This window comes from Cervus elaphus, chromosome 22 (genome assembly GCF_910594005.1).
Source record: "Cervus elaphus chromosome 22, mCerEla1.1, whole genome shotgun sequence".
In the NCBI taxonomy this organism is placed as follows: domain Eukaryota; kingdom Metazoa; phylum Chordata; class Mammalia; order Artiodactyla; family Cervidae; genus Cervus; species Cervus elaphus.
Genome location: NC_057836.1, coordinates 11,695,994 through 11,714,439, shown reverse-complemented (window position 1 = coordinate 11,714,439; position 18,446 = coordinate 11,695,994). Strand labels below are relative to the sequence as shown.

Sequence of the window (18,446 nt, the reverse complement as noted above, 5' to 3'; positions counted from 1 at the left end):
TTCCCCAAGCAGACCTGGCACTCACAGAGACTTGATAGTGGGTCCTGATCAGAATGATACATTCCTAGAAATTTTGCATAAACTCTTGAGAAGCAGCTGCTCAGCGGTCAAAGGATCCCTCCTTGTCCACCTGCCTGGCCCTTGGCTGGCCTTGAGGCTGTCCTTCCTCCTCCTCCCCTGCACAGACGTGGGGCGTGCGGCCTGCCTGTGAGCGTGTGTATGCTCACATGTACACAAGGGAAGGAACCACCAGGACAGCACTCAAGGGGTCAGGGAGGCTGAACCACAGGCCAGGAAGAGGAAATTACAAAAGGAGACTGAAAGAAACATAATCGAAGGAGAAAGGTCTCCAGCACCCCAGCCCCGTCCTATTGCATCTGTGCCCTCCCTCCTCGGGAGCGTCAGAGCGACTGTCTGCAGCGAGTTAAACCACAGGCACCCGGACATGGTTTCCATGGCAACCCCTCCCGGCTCTAATTCAGCACTGAGTTAAAAATGATATCAAATAATTGGAGAGAGCAGGAGAGCACAGCCAGCAGCCTGACCCCCTGTGCCTTCCCTTCACTGGGCGTTCAGGTGTGCGGGAGCCGAGATGATCACGTCACAACTGGTCAAGGGGCAGATGGGCCACAGACTCAGCCGGGGCCCCGGGATGGTCTCTAGGGCCTGGGATCAGCAGCCCAGGTGAAGGACAGAAAGGGACAGAGCAAGTCCCTCCTGAATGCCCTGCTGCACAGCCTCAGGACACCTGTGACCCACGTATTTGTGAACGACGGTGCCAAGCAACCAGACCCAGCCACTCGCTCCTGCTTCATCCAGACGTGGGTGACACTGTGCCCTCGCTGGGGCGGGCAGTCTGCCTGCCTGGTGGCTCCTGCCTGCGCTTCACCCTACACCCAGCTTGGGGGAGAAGAAGCGAGGGTCCCGACCCCCAGTGCTGGCCCCCAACAGCTGCGGAGTCCCCCATAAGGCAGGTGCCCAACCCCAGCACTCAGTGGTGAGACCCCGAGGGCCTGGCAAGTCTGAGCCTTGGAGGTTGGATGCAGGACCCTCATCACACAGGCCTCAAGGCTCTTGGACAACGGTCAAAGGAGCCAAGGACTTTCCTAGGCTCCAAGAAGCTGGGGCAGCCTAGGAATCTCCCTGGGTGCTCTCGCGGATTCTGTCGCCAATTGCAACACAGGGTTCTGATCCCACACCTTCAAGAGGTGATCTGAGCTCAAATTCTAGTTCATTAACTATTAGCTGTGAGGCTTTGGGCAAATGATGTTTCTGGGTCTCAGTTTCCTCATCTGTAAAATGGAGCCAAACCAGATCACCCCAGGGCTGGATGAGAAGGGGCTTGGGAACACTGGACTTGCCTAGGGGCTTGGACTTCAGGGTCCGAGTCATAAGCCCCCTCTTCCCTTTGGTGGACAGTGGGGGTGGGAACAGCACACAGAGGGTGGGAAGGAGGTCTGGGTGGTCTCTGTCCTGGGTGACCTTGAGCAGATCTCTTCACCTCTCTGGGCTTCACTTTATGCATGAATACTGTTAGATCTGAGGCGTCACGGTTTTATAAACAAAATGACTGAGGAAGACTCTCCTCACTCCCTGGCCCCCCATTTTATTTGTACAGACTGTGGCCTTGCAGACCACACGCAGGGCCTCCTGCAACACCTGAGCCTTGCTCTCAACTCTGTCTCCCCGCCGCCCGGGCTTGTGGCCCTGGGGCAGCCCCTACCTGCAGCAATGGCCGTCCTGTTGTCCACGCTCACGGCTACAGCTGTGCTCACCGTCACCACCGCAGGCTCGCCGGGACTTTCTGGGGGGACAAATTGCCAAGTCACATTTTCAGCACCTGAGGAGGAGCTGAGGGTGGGGCGGGCAGGGGAGCCCGGTAAACACCATGTTCCCCAAGAGAATGAGGGGCTTCCAGGGGACTGCCTGGTACTACGAAACTCTGTTTTTGTTGAGTGTCTCCTACATGTGCCCTAAAGGCGGGGTGCCGCCTACCTCTCTGTGCAGCTCTGAAGCTGCCAGGTGGTCCCTGCCCCTCTGAACGGTGTAGCATCGCCAGGTCCCCAACTGCAGACTGGCCTGCTTGCAGCTGCCCGCTGGAGCTCAGGGATCCCGCTGGAGCCCACCCAGGGACTCTTGTGGCATCTCAGTGCCCTATTGAGTGGGAGGTGGAGTGTGTTCCCCGACAAGGTGCTGGCTGACCCTGGGTTGTCCTTCATCAGTCACGTGAGTCAAGGTGACAATGACAGCCCCTTCGGGAAGCCAGATGCCAGGGCTGCATGGGGCCCAGAAGGCCGGCTGGCGTCTGACACATCCACGGAGCCCCCATAAACCCTGGGGGCCTCCACGTCACTGCCCGCCTGGCAGCTGTGCTCTGGGGACTCGGCCAGGCTCCGGGGCCCACCTGGAGGTGCAGCCCCAGCTCCAAAGAGAGCCAGGTTGCTAGGCGCGGCACCAGCTTGAGCTCTGCATCCGCACAGAGCTTCTGCACTGAGGGGTGTGGACAAGTGCACCCGTGGCTCCTGGACTTCATGTCCCTGGACCTGCTCTTCAGGGTGCTCTTGTCCACGGGGTCAAGTTCCTCACTAAAATTCCCAAGAAAGACGTACAGTTTTATCATGTGCTCTCCTGTTAGAATGTATTTCATCAGACACTGCTAGAAACAAATAGGTCATGAGACTCCTAGTGTCAGCCGTGAGGAAATTTAAATCAACCACTGGTTTCTCCTATTTGCTGTTTCCATGCCAGCACCACCCATCACACCTTGCTGGGACCAAGTATCTCAACTGAAACAGAAAATAACTCTGATTCTAGGAATTGACTCTATGGAAGGTTGTCATGGGGTCTAGGAATTTGCTATGAGGAAGACACAAGGGAACACATGTCTCTGCATGGGTGACCCTTTCTCTCCCTCCCTTTTTCTAAAACGGAAGCCGGCTTCCCTCACTTGCTTCTAGAAATGTCTGGAGGATACTGATGGGGTACCCCCGTAGTGTCCCCCGGCTGCAGTCTGCTTCCAGGATAGACTCACTGTATGTTCTCCACGGGCTTGGAAGGGGACACCTGTGTGAGGGGTGGGGCCCTGATGACATGGTCTCTGGGGATGTTGAGGGTCTTAGCACCTGGGTCATCGGGCAGCTACCCAGCCCCACACCTGGCTGCATGAGCCAGCTACCAGGGGGTGGAGACAGGGCCTGGGGCTGGCCCCAGCAGGGGGGCTGTGGGTACGGAGGCCACAGGCCCGAGCCGCCAGGGCTCTGGCGAGACCCTGCTCCGTGCTGGCAGTCTTAGCACCAACTGCAAGAGACAGCTCAGCTCGGGCCGGGCTTGCTCCAGGGCCAGGCGGAGGGCTGAGAGTCAGCCTGGGGAGGCGAGCCTCCCCTCACCCTACAGCTGAACCCCTCCCACCTCCTCGGGGTCACCCATTAAACCAGTTGTTTTCTGTCTCTGCAGTGGGGGGTGGGGAATGTATGCAGGTCCCCTTGCTGGTCCCCAACTCTCCCTCCTTGCCTTGCACTCAGCTCTGCCCACTGCCCTCCTGCCCACCACCCCCCTCTCTTCAAAGCTACCAGCAGGCTCATTCTGGTGACAGTGTGGGCAGGAGGGAGCCTGTCATCCTGGGGGGGGCAGGGTGTCACCCCAGAACCTCTGAGGACCTCATGGACCTCCTAGACATACGGGGAGGAGGAGGTGCCCCTGAGGCTTGGGCTCCATGTGGGAAGAGGCTTCTCGTGGGCGCATGCTGGGGTCACAGCCTCCCTCCTCTCCCCACCACTGCCTTACACACAGTGAAGTGTGGTGAGAGCCTGGCCCTGTGCCCCCCTCCCCCCAGCTGTGTGGTCCTGGTGAGCCTCAGACTCTCCCTGTGTAAGAAGAGGCCATGCACACCAGATGAGCTACGTGTGGATAAGCGTTCAGTAACGCGATCAGAGGTTGGACGGGAAGGCATCTGCAGGATGGCCGTGGGAGGGGCCTGGGCCTCCCCCGCCCTCAGCTCATTTGGGGGTGGCTCTCGCTGGGCTGCCTGAGGGTGGTTGTGGTGGCGGTGGTGGACAGGCACCTTGGAGGGAGGACAAGCCTCCACCCCAAGTTGACCCTCAGCCACCCTCCTCTCCTTCCTCCACTCCTGTCCCCTCAGCTCACTCGGCCTGATGGACGTGATACTTCCAGGCCCTCTTGCTCACTGTGCAGGCTCAGAGCCCCAGAGGGGACTCGTGGACCCTCTCTGGACCACAGGCTCTTCAAGTGTGAATTGAGAGAGTAATGTTTTGTGCTTCTGAGGTCCAGGCTGTCCTGAACATTGTGCAGCTTGCTTGGGGCTCTGTTGAAGCTGCTTGGCTTCTTTTCTGGGCCAACTCTTGCAGTGGGGGCTGGGTTAGGGGTTGGGGGCTGCAGCTCTGAACCCACCGCTGCAGCCCTTGGACTAGCAGGCCTGTGTTGGCTGGGGCCTGAGGCCCATTCTCCACCCTCCTCAGGCCCTTCAGCCCTCGATGACCTGGCAGCCGGGAGGCACCCTGTTATTACTGGGAGTGGCCATGGGGCTGGCCAGGTCTCGGGGTTGCCCTCCTGGGAGATGCCAACAGCCCAGACCTCTCATCCCCACTGTGGAATAAAGTCTATTCCTTTCATGGTATGAACATCTGTCAGAGACACTCAGAGGTTTAGAAATAGAAAATTCTTAGAGGCCAACTGTCCCAATAGCCTCTTATGCAGAATCTGGGCTGGAATCCAGCACTCTGACTTTTGGGTCAAACCTCTCTCCTTTGTTCTAGCTGAACTTTTAAATGGCATTGTTGACTGATGACCAGGGAATGAAATGACCTTCCCTGGGTGCAGGTGAAGGCCAGTGGGGAGTGGACCCCGAGGTCTGGATGGTTGTCTTGTATTCCTGGGGGGAGAGGGGATGCCCTGGCCATGGAGCTCTGGGAGTGGCTTACCTGGTCCTTCTGCTGAGCGGAGGTTGAAGACCATGCTGCCAGGAGGATGCTCGGCGGCCTGGCGGTACCACAGAGGGAAGTGGTCCAGGGTGAACATGCTGTCCTCATCTGCCGGAGTCAGGAACTTCCTGCAAGGACAAAGACCTGGCACATCCCCTAGATCTGGGAGCATGGTCTTCCCTGTCTTCTTGTTCTTACAAGGTCACCGTGGCCGGGCCAGGGGAATGACTCCCCTCTGCCTTGGCGGAGGTGTAGTCAGGAAAGATTAACCCCTGAGTGGGCATTGTCCCAGATGACACTCCCTGGCAATTCCCGCCTTTTCCAGAATCAGATGCTGGTGCACCAGCAGGCACACTGTAGGAAGAGCGGGGGTTCTGCCTAATGAAAGACCTTCATCTTCCTGTAAACTCTTTGTGTTTCTTCTGGATAGACACCCTAATTCTTCTGTTGGGCTAATTAGCGTGTCTGCGGGAGGAAACCGTATAGTCACAGAGGGGCATATGCAGTCAGTCGTGTCTGACTCTGCTCTTTACGACACGCTGGCGGGCTGGTCCTAGGTGGGCTGGGATTTGCCCGGAATTCAGGCTTTGCTAGGAGTGGAGCTCCTCAGACTCAGCACCGTGGACGTTTGGGGCAGACACGGTCGCGGGCCGCCCCCTGCACTGTGGGTGCACAGCCGCAGCCCTGGTCTCTACCCGCTGGATGCTGGTAGAAAGCCCCTCTCCCCCAGCTGTGACAACAGAAATGTCTCTGGACATTGCCCGGTGAACCTGGGGTAGGAATGGCAGGCAGAATCATGGGCTCAGGGCAGGGGAATGTTGTCAACAAGGATGGCATGGCCAGATCCAGCCGGTCACTCAGAGACCCATCCCAGTGGGAGCCCACGTCTGCTCCCCTCTTGGGGTGACTGTCTCCCTCCTCTGCTGGGGACCTGTCCAGGATGGTCTGAGCCTGGGTGGCAGGTGGGCTTCTCTGGCTCCCCAGTCTGTAGGCCCCAATCCTTTTTCCCCCCGCACTCCTGGAGTCCAGCATCAGTCTGCTCACTAACTACAGCGACACCCCAGGGACTCTTCTCCCGGTGCCCGGCGGCACTCACTTGTCAGAGACCTTCTCGGAGCCCACAAACAGGCTGCTTCTGAGGAGGCCGGCCCGGGTGCCCAGGAAGGCCATGTCCACCACTTGCTCGGACTCACTGTGGGCAGACAAAGCAGGTGTCATCACACTGGGCCAGGGTGGGTGCCAGGGAGGACCCACAGGCCCCTCCTAGAGCCAGGCCCTGTGGCTGGTCTCTTGGGGGCTGCCGGGCACTGGCTTTTGCTGTTGTGAGATCCCTGAGCATCACCGGCCCTTGCTTGGGGTCCCCTGGGCCTCGACCCACTGCATGCACTCAGCTTTGGGGCGGCGGTTGGCTCTGGCAGACAGAAAGAACTCAGGAAGGGAGGTTTTAGCCCCAGGACATAAGGAAAGTAACTTCTCATACCCAGTACATGCTCAGCACCGTGTCCCATGAAGCTGGTTTCATATATCTGCCTTATTCCTGAGATTGGGAAGGCGCAGACTTCCACGTCTACCCAGAGAAATCTGGGTGGACCAACAAGATCTGGGGAGGGCCCGCGGGCTGGAGGGCCCTGCGCCTTCTCACAGGCCCAGAGCGGCCCTATGGGGACCATGCCACACAGGAGGTCGTCACCTTTTAAAAAATGTCAGCTGTTTTTTAAAAACTTACCTTTTATTTTTTGGCCACATTGTGCAGCACATGGGATCCTACATTGACAAGCGTTCAAACCCATGTCCCCTGCATTGGAAGTGCGGAGGCTTAACGACTGGACCACCAGGGAAGTGCCAGATTTCAGCTTTACTGATGTATAACTGATATAAAATTGTAAGGTAGTTTAAGCATGTATCATGGTGATTTGATATATGTATCTATTGTGAAAGGATTCCCTCCATTGTGTGTGCATATGTGTGTGTGTATGTGTGTGTGTGCGTGTGTGAACATTTACGTTCCACTTTCTTAGCTCATGTTAGTTACAAAACCCAGTGTTCTGAATAGAATCACCACCCTTAGTCCTTACTCATCTTACAGCTGAAGGTCTGTGCCCTTCCCCCGTCTCCACCCCCACCATCCCTCCAGCCCGCAGCAATTACCTTTTCACTGTTTCTGAGTTAGTTACCTTTTTAAAAAAGATTCCATGTGTAAGTGATACTACACAGTATTCGTGTGTCTCTGTCTGGCTTATTTCATTTAACATAATGCCCTCTGGGTTCATCCATGCCATTGCAAATGGCAAGATTTCCTTCTTCTTAAAGGCCGAGTAACAGTCCATTGAGTACATACACCACATCTCCTCTCGATCCGTTCAACCTGATCCTCAGGTTGTTTCCATGTCTTGGCTGCTGCGAACAGGAGCATGTAGACATCTCTTCAGTAGTCTGTCTTTGTTTCCTTTGGATAAATACCCAGAAGCGGGATTTCTGGATCATGTGATAGTGCTGTTTAAATTTTTGGAGGAAGCTTCACATTATTTTCCACAGTGGCAAAATCAGTTTACATTCCCACTAACTGTGCACAATGGTTTCCTTTTCTCCATATCCTCACAAACACTTGTTATTACTTGTCTTTTTTATAATAGCCATCTTCCAAAGATGATCGAGTTTTTTTTCTCTAGTATTACAGTGAACCCAGGACTTTAACGTGTTTACTGTGTTCTGATCCACGGCTGTTGTTATCACATCTGCTGCCTCTCGTCTGGTGAGTCCACCCATGCTGTCCGACTGCCCCTCGTCTGGCCGGTGAGAGCCTCTTCAGTTTGTCCCCAATGTCCTGTTAGCACTACCTCCTTAGTCTTTACTGACTTGCACCTGGGATGACGAGATGCTCCCGGCTCATTCTGCCCACCCCTGCCCCAGTCCTGGAAGCAGACACTTCTCTAGGGGTCACTGGCTCATTTCAGTGAGGGCTTCTTAGAGTGGACATTGAAGCTCCACATGGTTGGGTCTGGGGTGCTCATTGAGGTTGGTCCTTTCAGCGGACAAGGATCTCCTCTTTGTTTCTTTCAGGGAAAATACATCGTGAGTTCATCAATATTTCCAATCCATATTTAGTGTTCCATCTAAACTTCTTTGATTTAAAAAATATGCACCGTGGGGCTTCCCTGATGGTCCAGTGGTTAAGACTTCATCTTCCAGTGCAGGGGCTGCAGGTTTGATCTCTAGTCAGAGAGCTAAGATCCCACATGCCTCCGGGCCAAAAAACCAAAACACAAAAAACAGAAGCAATATTGTAACAAATTCAGTAAAGACTTTAAAAAGGGTCCACATCGAAAAAAGCTTAAAAAATGTTTGTGCCTCTTTTCTCGCCCGCTAAAAATCTTGTTCCTAACGACATTAGCAACACTATTTGCTCTGTCTATCCATGTAGTTTGGAATAACGGTGCCAATAAATATAGTTTCTAGAAGTGTGCTTAATGGAACACAGTTTTAAGATTTTCATTTTATTGAGTGTTTACAGTTCCATGTTTTCAAGTCCCTCGACAGAAGTCCCTGTTGTGTGGTTATTGATTCATAACCAGGTTTATTTCACTTGCTTTCAAATTTTCAGCGTTTATTTTTTAAATTTAATTTCATTTTATAGTGACATGATTTACACAGTCCCAGAGTCAAATATGCAAAGTAAGACACATTCAGAAGAATCTGTTTCTGTCTCCATCCCTCTGTTCCTTCATTCTTTTTAGTAAGCTTTTTGCTTGCTTGTTTATTGTTCCATTAAAAGTATGTGAGCATATATATGTAAGCACGCGCACGTGCATGTTTCTATATGGAGTTCGATGTAATCCCAGTTGTCGGTTTTTGCTTTTGTTGTGCTTGCCTGCGGAGACAGATCTAGAAAGATCGTGTCAGGACTGATGTCTGGGCTTCCCTGGTGACTCAGTGGTAAAGAATCCGCCTGCCAGTCCAGGAGACATGGGTTCGATCCCCGATCCAGGAAGTTTCCATACACTGTGGGGCAACTAAGCCTGTGCTCCAGGGCTGTTGAGCCTGTGCTCCAGAGCCCGGCAGCCACAACTACTGAAGCCTGAGCACCCTAGAGCACAAGGGAGGCCACCACCATGGGAAGCCCTGAGCACCATAAACGGAGAGCAGCACCCTCTCTCCGCAACCAGAGGAAAGCCCGCGCAGCAGCGGAGACCCAGTTTATCCAAAAATAAATAAATAAATACCATTATTATTTTTTTTTTTAAAGGCTGATGTCAAGAAGCACACTGCCTATGTTTTCTTCCAGGAGTTTTATGGTTCCAGGTCTTATATTTAAGTCTTTAATGCATTCTAAGTTGATTTTTGTTTATGGTGTGAGACAGTGGTCTATCATTTCTTTTCTTTTCTTTCTTTTTTTTTTGTGTGTGTGGCTGTCTGGTTTTCCCGACACCATTTGTTAAAGAATCTATCCTTTCTCCAGTGTATATTATTTGCTCCTTTGTCAAGTTGGAGTTATCCACGTATTTCTGGGCTCTCAATTCCATTCCATTGATCCATGTCTGTTTTTCTGCCAATACCATGCTCTTTTGATTACCCCAGGTCATCTTTCCTGATGCACTCCCTAGTTAAGAATATTTGCTCCTCAATGTCCCCCCGACATTAAAAACATCAGCTAATTTCTGAACTTGGAAACATAAAGACTGTGCCTCTTCTCACCAAACCCAGTGACCACCTCCACCCCCACCCCCCCGCCCCATGGTAGAAGGCAGGACAGTATAGGGTGCCAAGAGTCCAGACTCTGATAACAGGCTGTCTAGTTTTGACTCTGGCTCTGCCACTAATGAGGCAAATGACCTTGGGCAAGTTGCTTATCTCACTCAGCCTTGGTTTCCTCATCTGTATAATGGGGATAATGAAAGGATCTATTTTGTCAGGTTGTTGTGAGGATCAAATGGTTTCATGTACACTCAGTACTTGGAACAGCACTGGCCCACCGTATTCTTCATTCTTTAGTTTCATTTAACTTTGAATAAGTAACACAGGGCTTCCCAGGTGGCTCAGATGGTAAAGTAATCTGCCTGCCAATGCAGGAGATGGGGGCTCAATCCCCGGGTCAGGAAGATCTCCTGGAGGAGGGCGTGGCAACTCACTCCAGTTATTCTTGTCTAAAGAATCCCAAGGACAGAGGAGCCTGGTGGGCTACAGTCCATGAGGTTGCAGAGTAGGACACAACTGAGGGACTGAGCATGCACACACGTTCACATGGGCTCAACACGGTACCAAAAATTACATAGAGAAAATCTCTCTGTCCTGGGGTCAGTTGTCTGTGCTTTTACCTGGAGCAGCCAGTCCTACATAGGCTTCCACAGATTTATATATGTACACATACCCCCTCCCTATTATGTTTCTGCCCCTTTAACAGAAACAGGAGCATATCACCATGCACTGTCCAACGTCTTGCTTTTTTAATTAAGTGCTTGTTCCTGTAAGATTCTGTTGGTGTTTTCAAGAGGAAGCACTGATTATTAAATGTCTAGGAGAGGTCTGACATTGCTGGGATGTGGATGTTGACTCTTACTGTTCAAGAACGGGTGTGGCCCCTGCGTTCTTCAGCTCAGAAGTGCCTAACCCCTTCCTGGTACTCATGTGTGCACTCACACACTCACATCTGTCTCTTCTTTCCACCTTCCCGTGAGACACCAGCCCCCCAGGTGAAGAGGAGCAGAGGGAGAGAGGACTCACCGAGGTCATGTTTGTACCACACGCAGCCTTGACCTCACCTGCTGGAAAGGGGGCCCCAAGGGCTTGAGCTACGCTGTCTGGGGGCACTTTGGCTGATGCCCACCCCCCAACCCTACCCCCACCAGTTGGAGCCTGGCACCAAGGGAGGGGTTCTGGGAACTGGGCTACGGGGTATGGTGTGGGTGTTTTCTCGGTGGAAGCTTTGCCAAGTTCCTGCTGTCCTGGGGGGCTGTGAAGGTCACGGTCTTCCCACATCTATGAGTGTGACCCTCCACTTCTTTCCACCCTCCCCTCTTCTTAGGCCAGAGGACCTGGGTGGTCTCCTGAGCTGCCCACCAGGTTGTGGGAGGCCCTGCCTTGACCCAGGGACACTGGGGGTGGGACCCCAGCCGCACCAGGACCTACTCAGAGCTGTTGAGGGCCAGCGCCGTCCAGTATGCCTCCATGGGGGCTGTGACCACCGCGTCAAACAGCGCTTCCTGCAGCAGCTCCTCGTCACCTGGGGCAAAGTCCAGAAACCACCTGCTTACTCCCCCACAATCATGTGGGCTCAGCTCCCACCCCCTACCCAGGAGCCCTGACCCTCAGGGCCTAGAGGTGCCTCAGAGAAGGTTTGAAACACTCAGAGCCCATGCTCTCTGCTGTCTCCAGAGGCCAGGGAGGCCGTGTCCTCTGTCCCGGTGTGTGGGCACAACTCAGCGATTCCCAGGCCTCTCCAGCTCTTGGCTCCGTGAAGTCAGGAGGCCTACCTGCCAGCCACCCCTGCCTCCCTCTCCCCAAGAACTGGCCTCGGGGCCTCTGCATACCCTGGTCTGATTGTTTCCACCCTGTCTCTGCCTGGGTGGCCCTTTCTTTCCCTCCCTTCCTCTAAAACGTTTATTGATGCTTATTGAGGTGAAATCCACACAACGGACACCCTACGGATGGCATGCAACCTGGCATTTACACTTGCACAGAGACCGGCAGCCCCCCTCCACAACACCCAGTTCTCATGGCCCCGAAGGAGAGCCATGAGGCGGCTCCTTTTACCCTCAGCTTGAGTGACGCCCCTGATGAGGGCCCCCCTTCCCCACACAATACCTACTTACGGCCTCATCACCCCTGCAATGACTAGCCTACCTCAACTCAAGTGCTGGTCTTGTCACCTGGCTTCTTCCCCCAACCACAGACTCCGTAATTGCACGGCCTGGTCTGTGGTCATCAGAAGCTTCACTGATAAACACCATCACCCCCACCCCGCCTGGCTGGCTGGAGAACGTGTCTGGCACAGACTTGTGGGTGGAATGAATGAATGAATGAGGCCTTGTTGGGATGGCACAGGATGTGGCGACTTCTCCCGGCAGGACACTGATGTGGCAGGATGATCCGTACCTCTTTCTGAAGACGAAGAGGTGGGACCCCGTGGAGGGTGGTCCCGCATTCATGAAGGGACTTGGGGTTACCTGGACCCAGCTAAGGGAACACTCACGGATCACAGGCTGCAGGAGATGAGGATTTGAGGGAGCCTCACCTTGCCTGCTGGCTGGGGAGCAGGGGCGGGGGGCCCTACTTGGTGACAGGGACAGATCTGATGGGCAGGCCAGTGCCCGTTATTGTAGGCCCTTAACAGTCCCCGGGGGACAGAGGCTTAAAGGGACCCTAGTACCGCCGTTGGGACACAACTGTGCCCTTGCAGGTCTCAGAGCCCTCGTCACTGGTGTGGCCCTGGGGGGCTGGCTGTGTCCTCTCTTTCGAGGGGGTCTCTCTGGTCTCCCTGAGCCGTCTGTGAGCTCTGCAAGCATGGTACTCCAGCACCCACCCAGCCCTCCGTCCCCACGGAGTCCCGAGCTCGGGCCAGGGGACACTCACACTCCAGGGCAGGGTCCTCCTGGGTCAGGAAGCGCACCACAGCCTCCAGCTGGCTCAGCTTGCGGTGCTCTGGGTCGACATCCGTGATGCAATAGATCCTGGAAACCCAGCGGAGCCCGTTGCCCCGAGTCCCCACCGCCCCCCATCCCCGCTCTGCACCGCGCCAGCCCCCAGGTCCTCACCAGTCGCCAGCCAGGCTCAGGTCTGGGTGAAGCAGGTCGTGCAGGCCTGAAAGCAGAGTCTGTGTTTGGTCCGGGGCTCATGGACCCGGCACTCTAGAAGCAGTGTCAGGGGCCGGGAGGGCCAGCCGCATCCTGCCGGGTTCTCAGGCAGAGGTGGGCTCAGCATGGAGCCCAATGGTGTCATGGTCATGTTGCTCCCTAAATGCCTTCCATCCCAACACCTCCTGTCCGCACCCTGCCCCTTCGGATTGACCTCAAGGAAGCTTCGGCTTGCCTGGCTTCATCGTGCCCAGCTGAGCCCAGGGCCGTGAGTGTCCAGGGCCACACCCTCAGCACACGGGCCGCACCGGGACGCACAGGCCCCTCTGGCTGCACGGCCCGGCTCACAGAGCCCCGCCTGGGCTGGCCCTGCTCTGTGTCCCCGGAGAACCTAGTTTTCCTCGGAACTGAGCAGGGGTCTTGGGCACCGGCCGACCCACCTTCTTCCACTGACGTGTTCCCCAGGAGGATGTATTCTCCGTGACCTCGGGACAGCACCACCCCCAAACTGCAGGCAGAGCAGAGGACACAGGCTAGAGGTCAGCTGGGGCCTGATATGGGCCCCCCAACCTCGGACCCCCTGAGCACACAGCCTACGACAGTGAGTACACCCCGCCTGCCCCAGGCTCTCAGTGCCCCCCTCCCTGAACCCTGGCAAAGACTTCTGCTTTGTCATCAGTCTCTTTCCTGAGAAGGACCTGGACAAGAGAGGGGAAGGCCCCCTCCGCTCCCGTCCTGTTGGATTCACCCTGGACCTCCATGCTCTGAGGATGGAGAAGGGTCTCAGGGTCCCACATGTCCCGTGGTCAGGGAAGCCCCTCCCGCCTGGAGAACCCACCTCGCCTACCTCTCCCTCCTGGAAGATCATCTTTTGAGGCTTGGCTGATACCTGAACTACCTAGGGGGTTTATAGGGTCCTAGCGCCTGGGCCCCACCCCAGGAATCCCGAGTAACGAAGGAAGGACCTGGACACAATGTCACAAGTTCCTGTAGGCACCCCAGGGACCAGTCGGGACTGGGGACCACCCTTCGTGGAGCGATGCGGAATTCAGAGAGAAGGGGCCTTTGCTCCTTGCACTGTATGATGCTAGAGCTGAACATTTATATGATGGGAGGGAAACTGAAAGACATTCAAGGCTTACCTTTCATCTTACAACTACTTACAATTGCTCTGCTTTAAGACCTCCAGGTAGATAATGATATTTATTAATAATTCTTTCAGTACTGCAGAGAAGCAGCTACTATTATCACTCCCATTTTACAGATGAGATGTCTAAGGCACAGAGAGGTTAAGTAACTTGCCTAAGATCACACAGCCTGTGAGTGGCGGAGCTGGGATTCCAGCTTAGTTTAGCTCCTGGCCCTGCACCCTGGGCCACACTGCACACCGAATCACATAGTAAAGCGGGTGTAGATCTCAGTTTTCCCAAGTGCAGACCTGGGTCTTTTTCAGTTATCACAAAATTGCCAACTACTTATGAGTGAATCCCGTCCCAGACCTGAAAGTCCCACCTGAGCGGTTGGCCCTCACCTTGTACCCTCTCCTCCCCCCCAAATAAGATCCAGGCCCCTCACCTGAAAGGTGTGTCATTGATGTCCGTGAAGAAGTAGTCGTTGGTCAGGAAAAGAACTCGCTTCTGAAAGAGGCACCAGGGAAGGGTGCTGGCTGGGGGGGAAGTGCCAACCACCCCTCTCTCCCTCCCCATGTGCTGCCTGGTGCCCTGAAGGCCTTCTCCCACCAGCATACTGCAGCCCCGGGGAAGGTGTGCCTGACTGAGGGCCATAGTCCAGACTGCACTGTCCCTATGGGCCCATGAGTTACCACGTGTACCACAACTCAGGAATGAAAACGTGAAATCTCAGTTACTGTCAGTTAACAGAAATGGAAACCTAGAAAGCCTGACTGGCTTGTGGACCCTGTGCTGGCCAGTGGCCGTGGTTCAGGAGGGACCAGCGCAGGCTGCTGGCTGGAGCTCACACTTATACGTCCCACCAGGAACCGCCTGCCTCTGGAGTCCAGACCCCTCCAGGCCTTGCTGCCCTTCACAGCTTCTCTTTCCTTTCAAAGCTGCTATGTTGAGGTTGAGTTGAATTTGCACAAGTCAGGGCATTGAGGGGTATGCACAGTGGCTAAGATGGGCACAGGTGTCAGACAGCCCTGGTCTAAGCCCCACTGGCCACTCGTGGGCTGGTGAGCTTGGGTGAGTGATCTCATGCTTTTGGGCATCGCAGTTCCATTTGTGAAGCAGAATCGATGAGAGCATCCCCTGTGGATTGCTGGGAGGTGGTGAGGGTGTTTGTAGTGGGTGGGAAGGGCAGGGCTGACTTGGGCTCTGGAGCCCCGTAGGCTGTACCATCTGCATACACTTGGATGCCTCTGGGAAAGCTGCACACTGCACTTGGCCACGAGACTGTTCTTAGCCGCTTTGCCTTTTTTTCAGGCTTTTCTTCCGGGTTGGAAACTGGAGTAAGATGTTGCATGGGACGCAGAGTGAGAAGGTAGCAAAAAAGGTTTGTTTCAATAGGAAACCAGCCGTGGACCAAACCAGAAAGGACAGTTCCCAGCTTGGGCCTTGTCCTGCCTGATGCCCTCTGGCCCCCTCTGCTTCAGGCAAACCCTCTCCCAGTTGGGTGGGGGGGTCTGGGAGCCATGGGGGCAGCTGGGGGCCAGCCAGGGCATTGATGGGCTCCAAGCGGGTCTGGTTTGAGTCTGAAACTGGGGAGCATTAACAATTTTTTTCTTTCTGTCTCTCTTTTTTAATTGAAGAAAACGTTGAAATGCACACATCTAAATGTATCATTTCAGCAGTTTTGATAAATGTACGTTGCTGTGGGATTACCTCCCGGGGTGAGATACGGATTGCGTGCAGCCCCTGAAATTGCTCTGCCTTCTTCCGGTCAGCCCCCCACCTTCCTGGGCGAGCTCTGTTCTGACCTCCATCCCCACAGGTTAGGTTTGCTGTTTTCACAGCGCAAGCTCTTTCGTGTCCACTTTTGCTCCACATAGTGTCCCTGCGACCCACCCGTGTTGTTGGGTGTGTCAGCGTTGTGGTCCTTTCCCTGCCGAGTTCTAAGTACTTCAGGGAGGGCACACCACGGTTTACTTCCAGGTTTGCCCTCCATGGGTGGTCATCCAGGGTGTTTCCAGTTTAAGGCTGTTTTGAATAAAGCTGCTGTGAACCTTCTTCTTGTGGACGTGTGTCTTCATTTCTCTTGATAAGTACCAGGGAAGGAATTCCTTTGCAAAATATGCAAATTATGTTTGCCTTTATAAAACACTGCCAACTTCCCCAAATTATTTTATTATACTTCCACTAGCAATGTATGAACTCCAATTTCTCCACATCTTTGGCAGAATTTGGTATTATCAGTCTTTCAAATTGTAGTTATATTAGAGGGTATGGAAGTAGTTTTAATTTGCATTTCCCTGACAACTAAAGTTGCTGGTTGGGCTTGTTGATCATGTCTGTTTCTTCATTTCTAAAAGTTCTGCTAAAGTGTCTTGCCCACATTTTTTTTATTACATTGTTAGACTTTTTGTTAGTAATCTGGAGAAGTTCTTTATGGTCTAGACACAGTCTATGTCTGGATTTTCATTTTCTTAATTGTGTCTCTGGATGAACAGAACTGTTTTTTGATGAAATTCAATTTTTCAAAAGTTATTTTACATTTAATGCCTTTGGAATTTAGTCAAAGAAAACTAAGTAACCTTAGGCTGTAAAGATTTTCACCTGCTTTTTCTCCTAGAAGCCTTATAGTTTTAGCTTTTACGTTGAGAGTTTTATAATTGAGCGACATTCAAATTAATTTTTGTGTATGGTATGAGTATATCTCAATGACTTTTCATACATTTATTCAGTTGTTCCGGCACCATTTGTTGAAAACACTTTCCTTTCTCCATTGATTTGCCAAGGTGTCTTTATCGAAAATATGCTGGCAACTTGTGTGTTTTTCTGTGTGTTTCATTTCTGTAGTCCCTACTCCATGGATCCATTTGTCTATTCATATGTCAATACCACTCTGCTTGGTTACTGCAGCTTTGAAGTAAGTTTTGGAATCAGGTACTGTGATTCATCCATCTCATTCAACAAAAGGAATCTGTTCTTTTTCAAGAAAGTTTTGGCCATGTTAGGTCTTTTGCACATTCATATAAATTTTAGAATCACCTTCTTCTTCTATGTCTAGGAGAAGTCTGTTAGATTTTTTATTGGGATTGTGTTGAATCTATAGAATAATTTGGGGGAGAGTAGACATCTTAGAAGTATTGATCTTACAACCCATAAACATGGTTATACTTTCCTATTTAGTTTTTTTATTTGACATTCTTTCTGCAGTGTTATGTAGCTTCCAGTGTAGAGGTCATATATGTGAAATTTATTCCTATTTTATATTATTTGTGCTATGGAAATTGGAACTTAAAAGTATTTTCATTTTGCAAATGTTTCTGGCTATATATAAAAGTATAATTGATTTTTATAACAGTGACTCTGTGTTCTGTGAACTGGCTAAATTTATCTATTAGTTCCAGCAGCTGTTTTGCAAATTTGGGGGATTTTCTATGTGAACAATTATCTTGCTGTGAACAAAGATAGCTTTAGCCTCTCCTTTCTAATTTTCATGCCTTTTATTTCATTTCCTGGCCCTGTTGCAAAGATAGGTCTTTGCTAGGTCCAGGGCAATGTTGAACGTAAGTGGTGAAAACCAGATACCCTCACCAAGTTCACAATCTTAGAAAGTGTTCAGTCATTCACCACTGAAAGTGAGCTTTTCCACACATGCCTTTTTTTTTTTTTTTTTTTTTAATCAGATTGAGGACGTTTCCTTCTGCTCCCAGTGAAGTTTTGTCATGTGTGTTCAGCATGCTTTGGGGTGGCCAAGTGGTGGCTTCCTCTGGTGTGTTAATGCAGTGGGATAACTTCACTCTGTGTGGCTGTATCTTACACTTGCTCACATGACAAACCCCACAACACAATGTCAACATTTTTCCTTTAAACAGCTGTCTTTTTGAGAAGTTAAAAGAACGGATGAAATCCTATCCTAACCCATGCACTTATCGTTTCCAATGCTGCCCATTTTTCTTTGTGTCGATCTAAGTTTCCATCTGTGTCATTTTTCTTCTGCCTGAAGAATTTCTTTAAGTATTTCTCTTAGGGATGAACTCTGATATTCTCTATCTGAAACTGTCTTTATTTCACCTCTTTTTGAGATGGGAGCACCCCGACACCTGTGAGTGGGAGTCTGGTTGAGATAAGGGTGGAGGTGTCTGGAAGCCACCTCTGCCTTTTCTGGTTCACGAGAAGGACCTTGTGGGCCTGGTGGGTCATCAGAGATGCTGAGCAGCCTGCCCGAGGGAGGCCCTCTCAGCCCAGAGCTTGAAAACAACAAGCAGAGGCCACAGAACTGATGCAGGTCCCAGTGAGAAACAGCCTGTACATCTAAAAGGAATGCAGAGAGTTACTTTCCTTCCCAGGGCTTCCATGCTTGGCTTCCAGGAAAGTCCGTGTCTGTGAAAGAACCTGGGTCTAATTGTTGCCGACGGATGCCCACTTTCTTCCCTTGGAGGCGAAAGGGCAGCGGTAGTGGGAGGTAGGAGGTGACATTTGTAAATATGTCAAGGGACAATGCAGAGTCAGTGCCAGCCAGAGGGGCCTTTTACACAGAAAGAGGAAGCCGTTCCTTGTAAGTGACAAGCGAGTCTGTGGGGACAGGAAGGCATCGCTGG

The 18,446-nt window shown here is 52.5% G+C and overlaps 1 protein-coding gene across 1 annotated transcript in view; it reads right to left on the bottom strand.

The window, feature by feature from the left end:
- The window catches only part of CACNA2D4 (calcium voltage-gated channel auxiliary subunit alpha2delta 4), a 64,964-nt gene that overhangs the window by 27,851 nt on the left and 18,667 nt on the right, over positions 1-18,446 (bottom strand). The window contains exons 19-26 of the mRNA XM_043880788.1: positions 14,300-14,361; positions 13,165-13,232; positions 12,686-12,731; positions 12,504-12,601; positions 11,061-11,154; positions 6,034-6,129; positions 4,938-5,065; positions 1,724-1,804 (exon numbers count right to left, since the gene is read on the bottom strand). Coding sequence (XP_043736723.1) covers positions 1,724-1,804; positions 4,938-5,065; positions 6,034-6,129; positions 11,061-11,154; positions 12,504-12,601; positions 12,686-12,731; positions 13,165-13,232; positions 14,300-14,361 — 673 coding nt within the window. The remainder of the gene's footprint in view (positions 1-1,723; positions 1,805-4,937; positions 5,066-6,033; positions 6,130-11,060; positions 11,155-12,503; positions 12,602-12,685; positions 12,732-13,164; positions 13,233-14,299; positions 14,362-18,446) is intronic.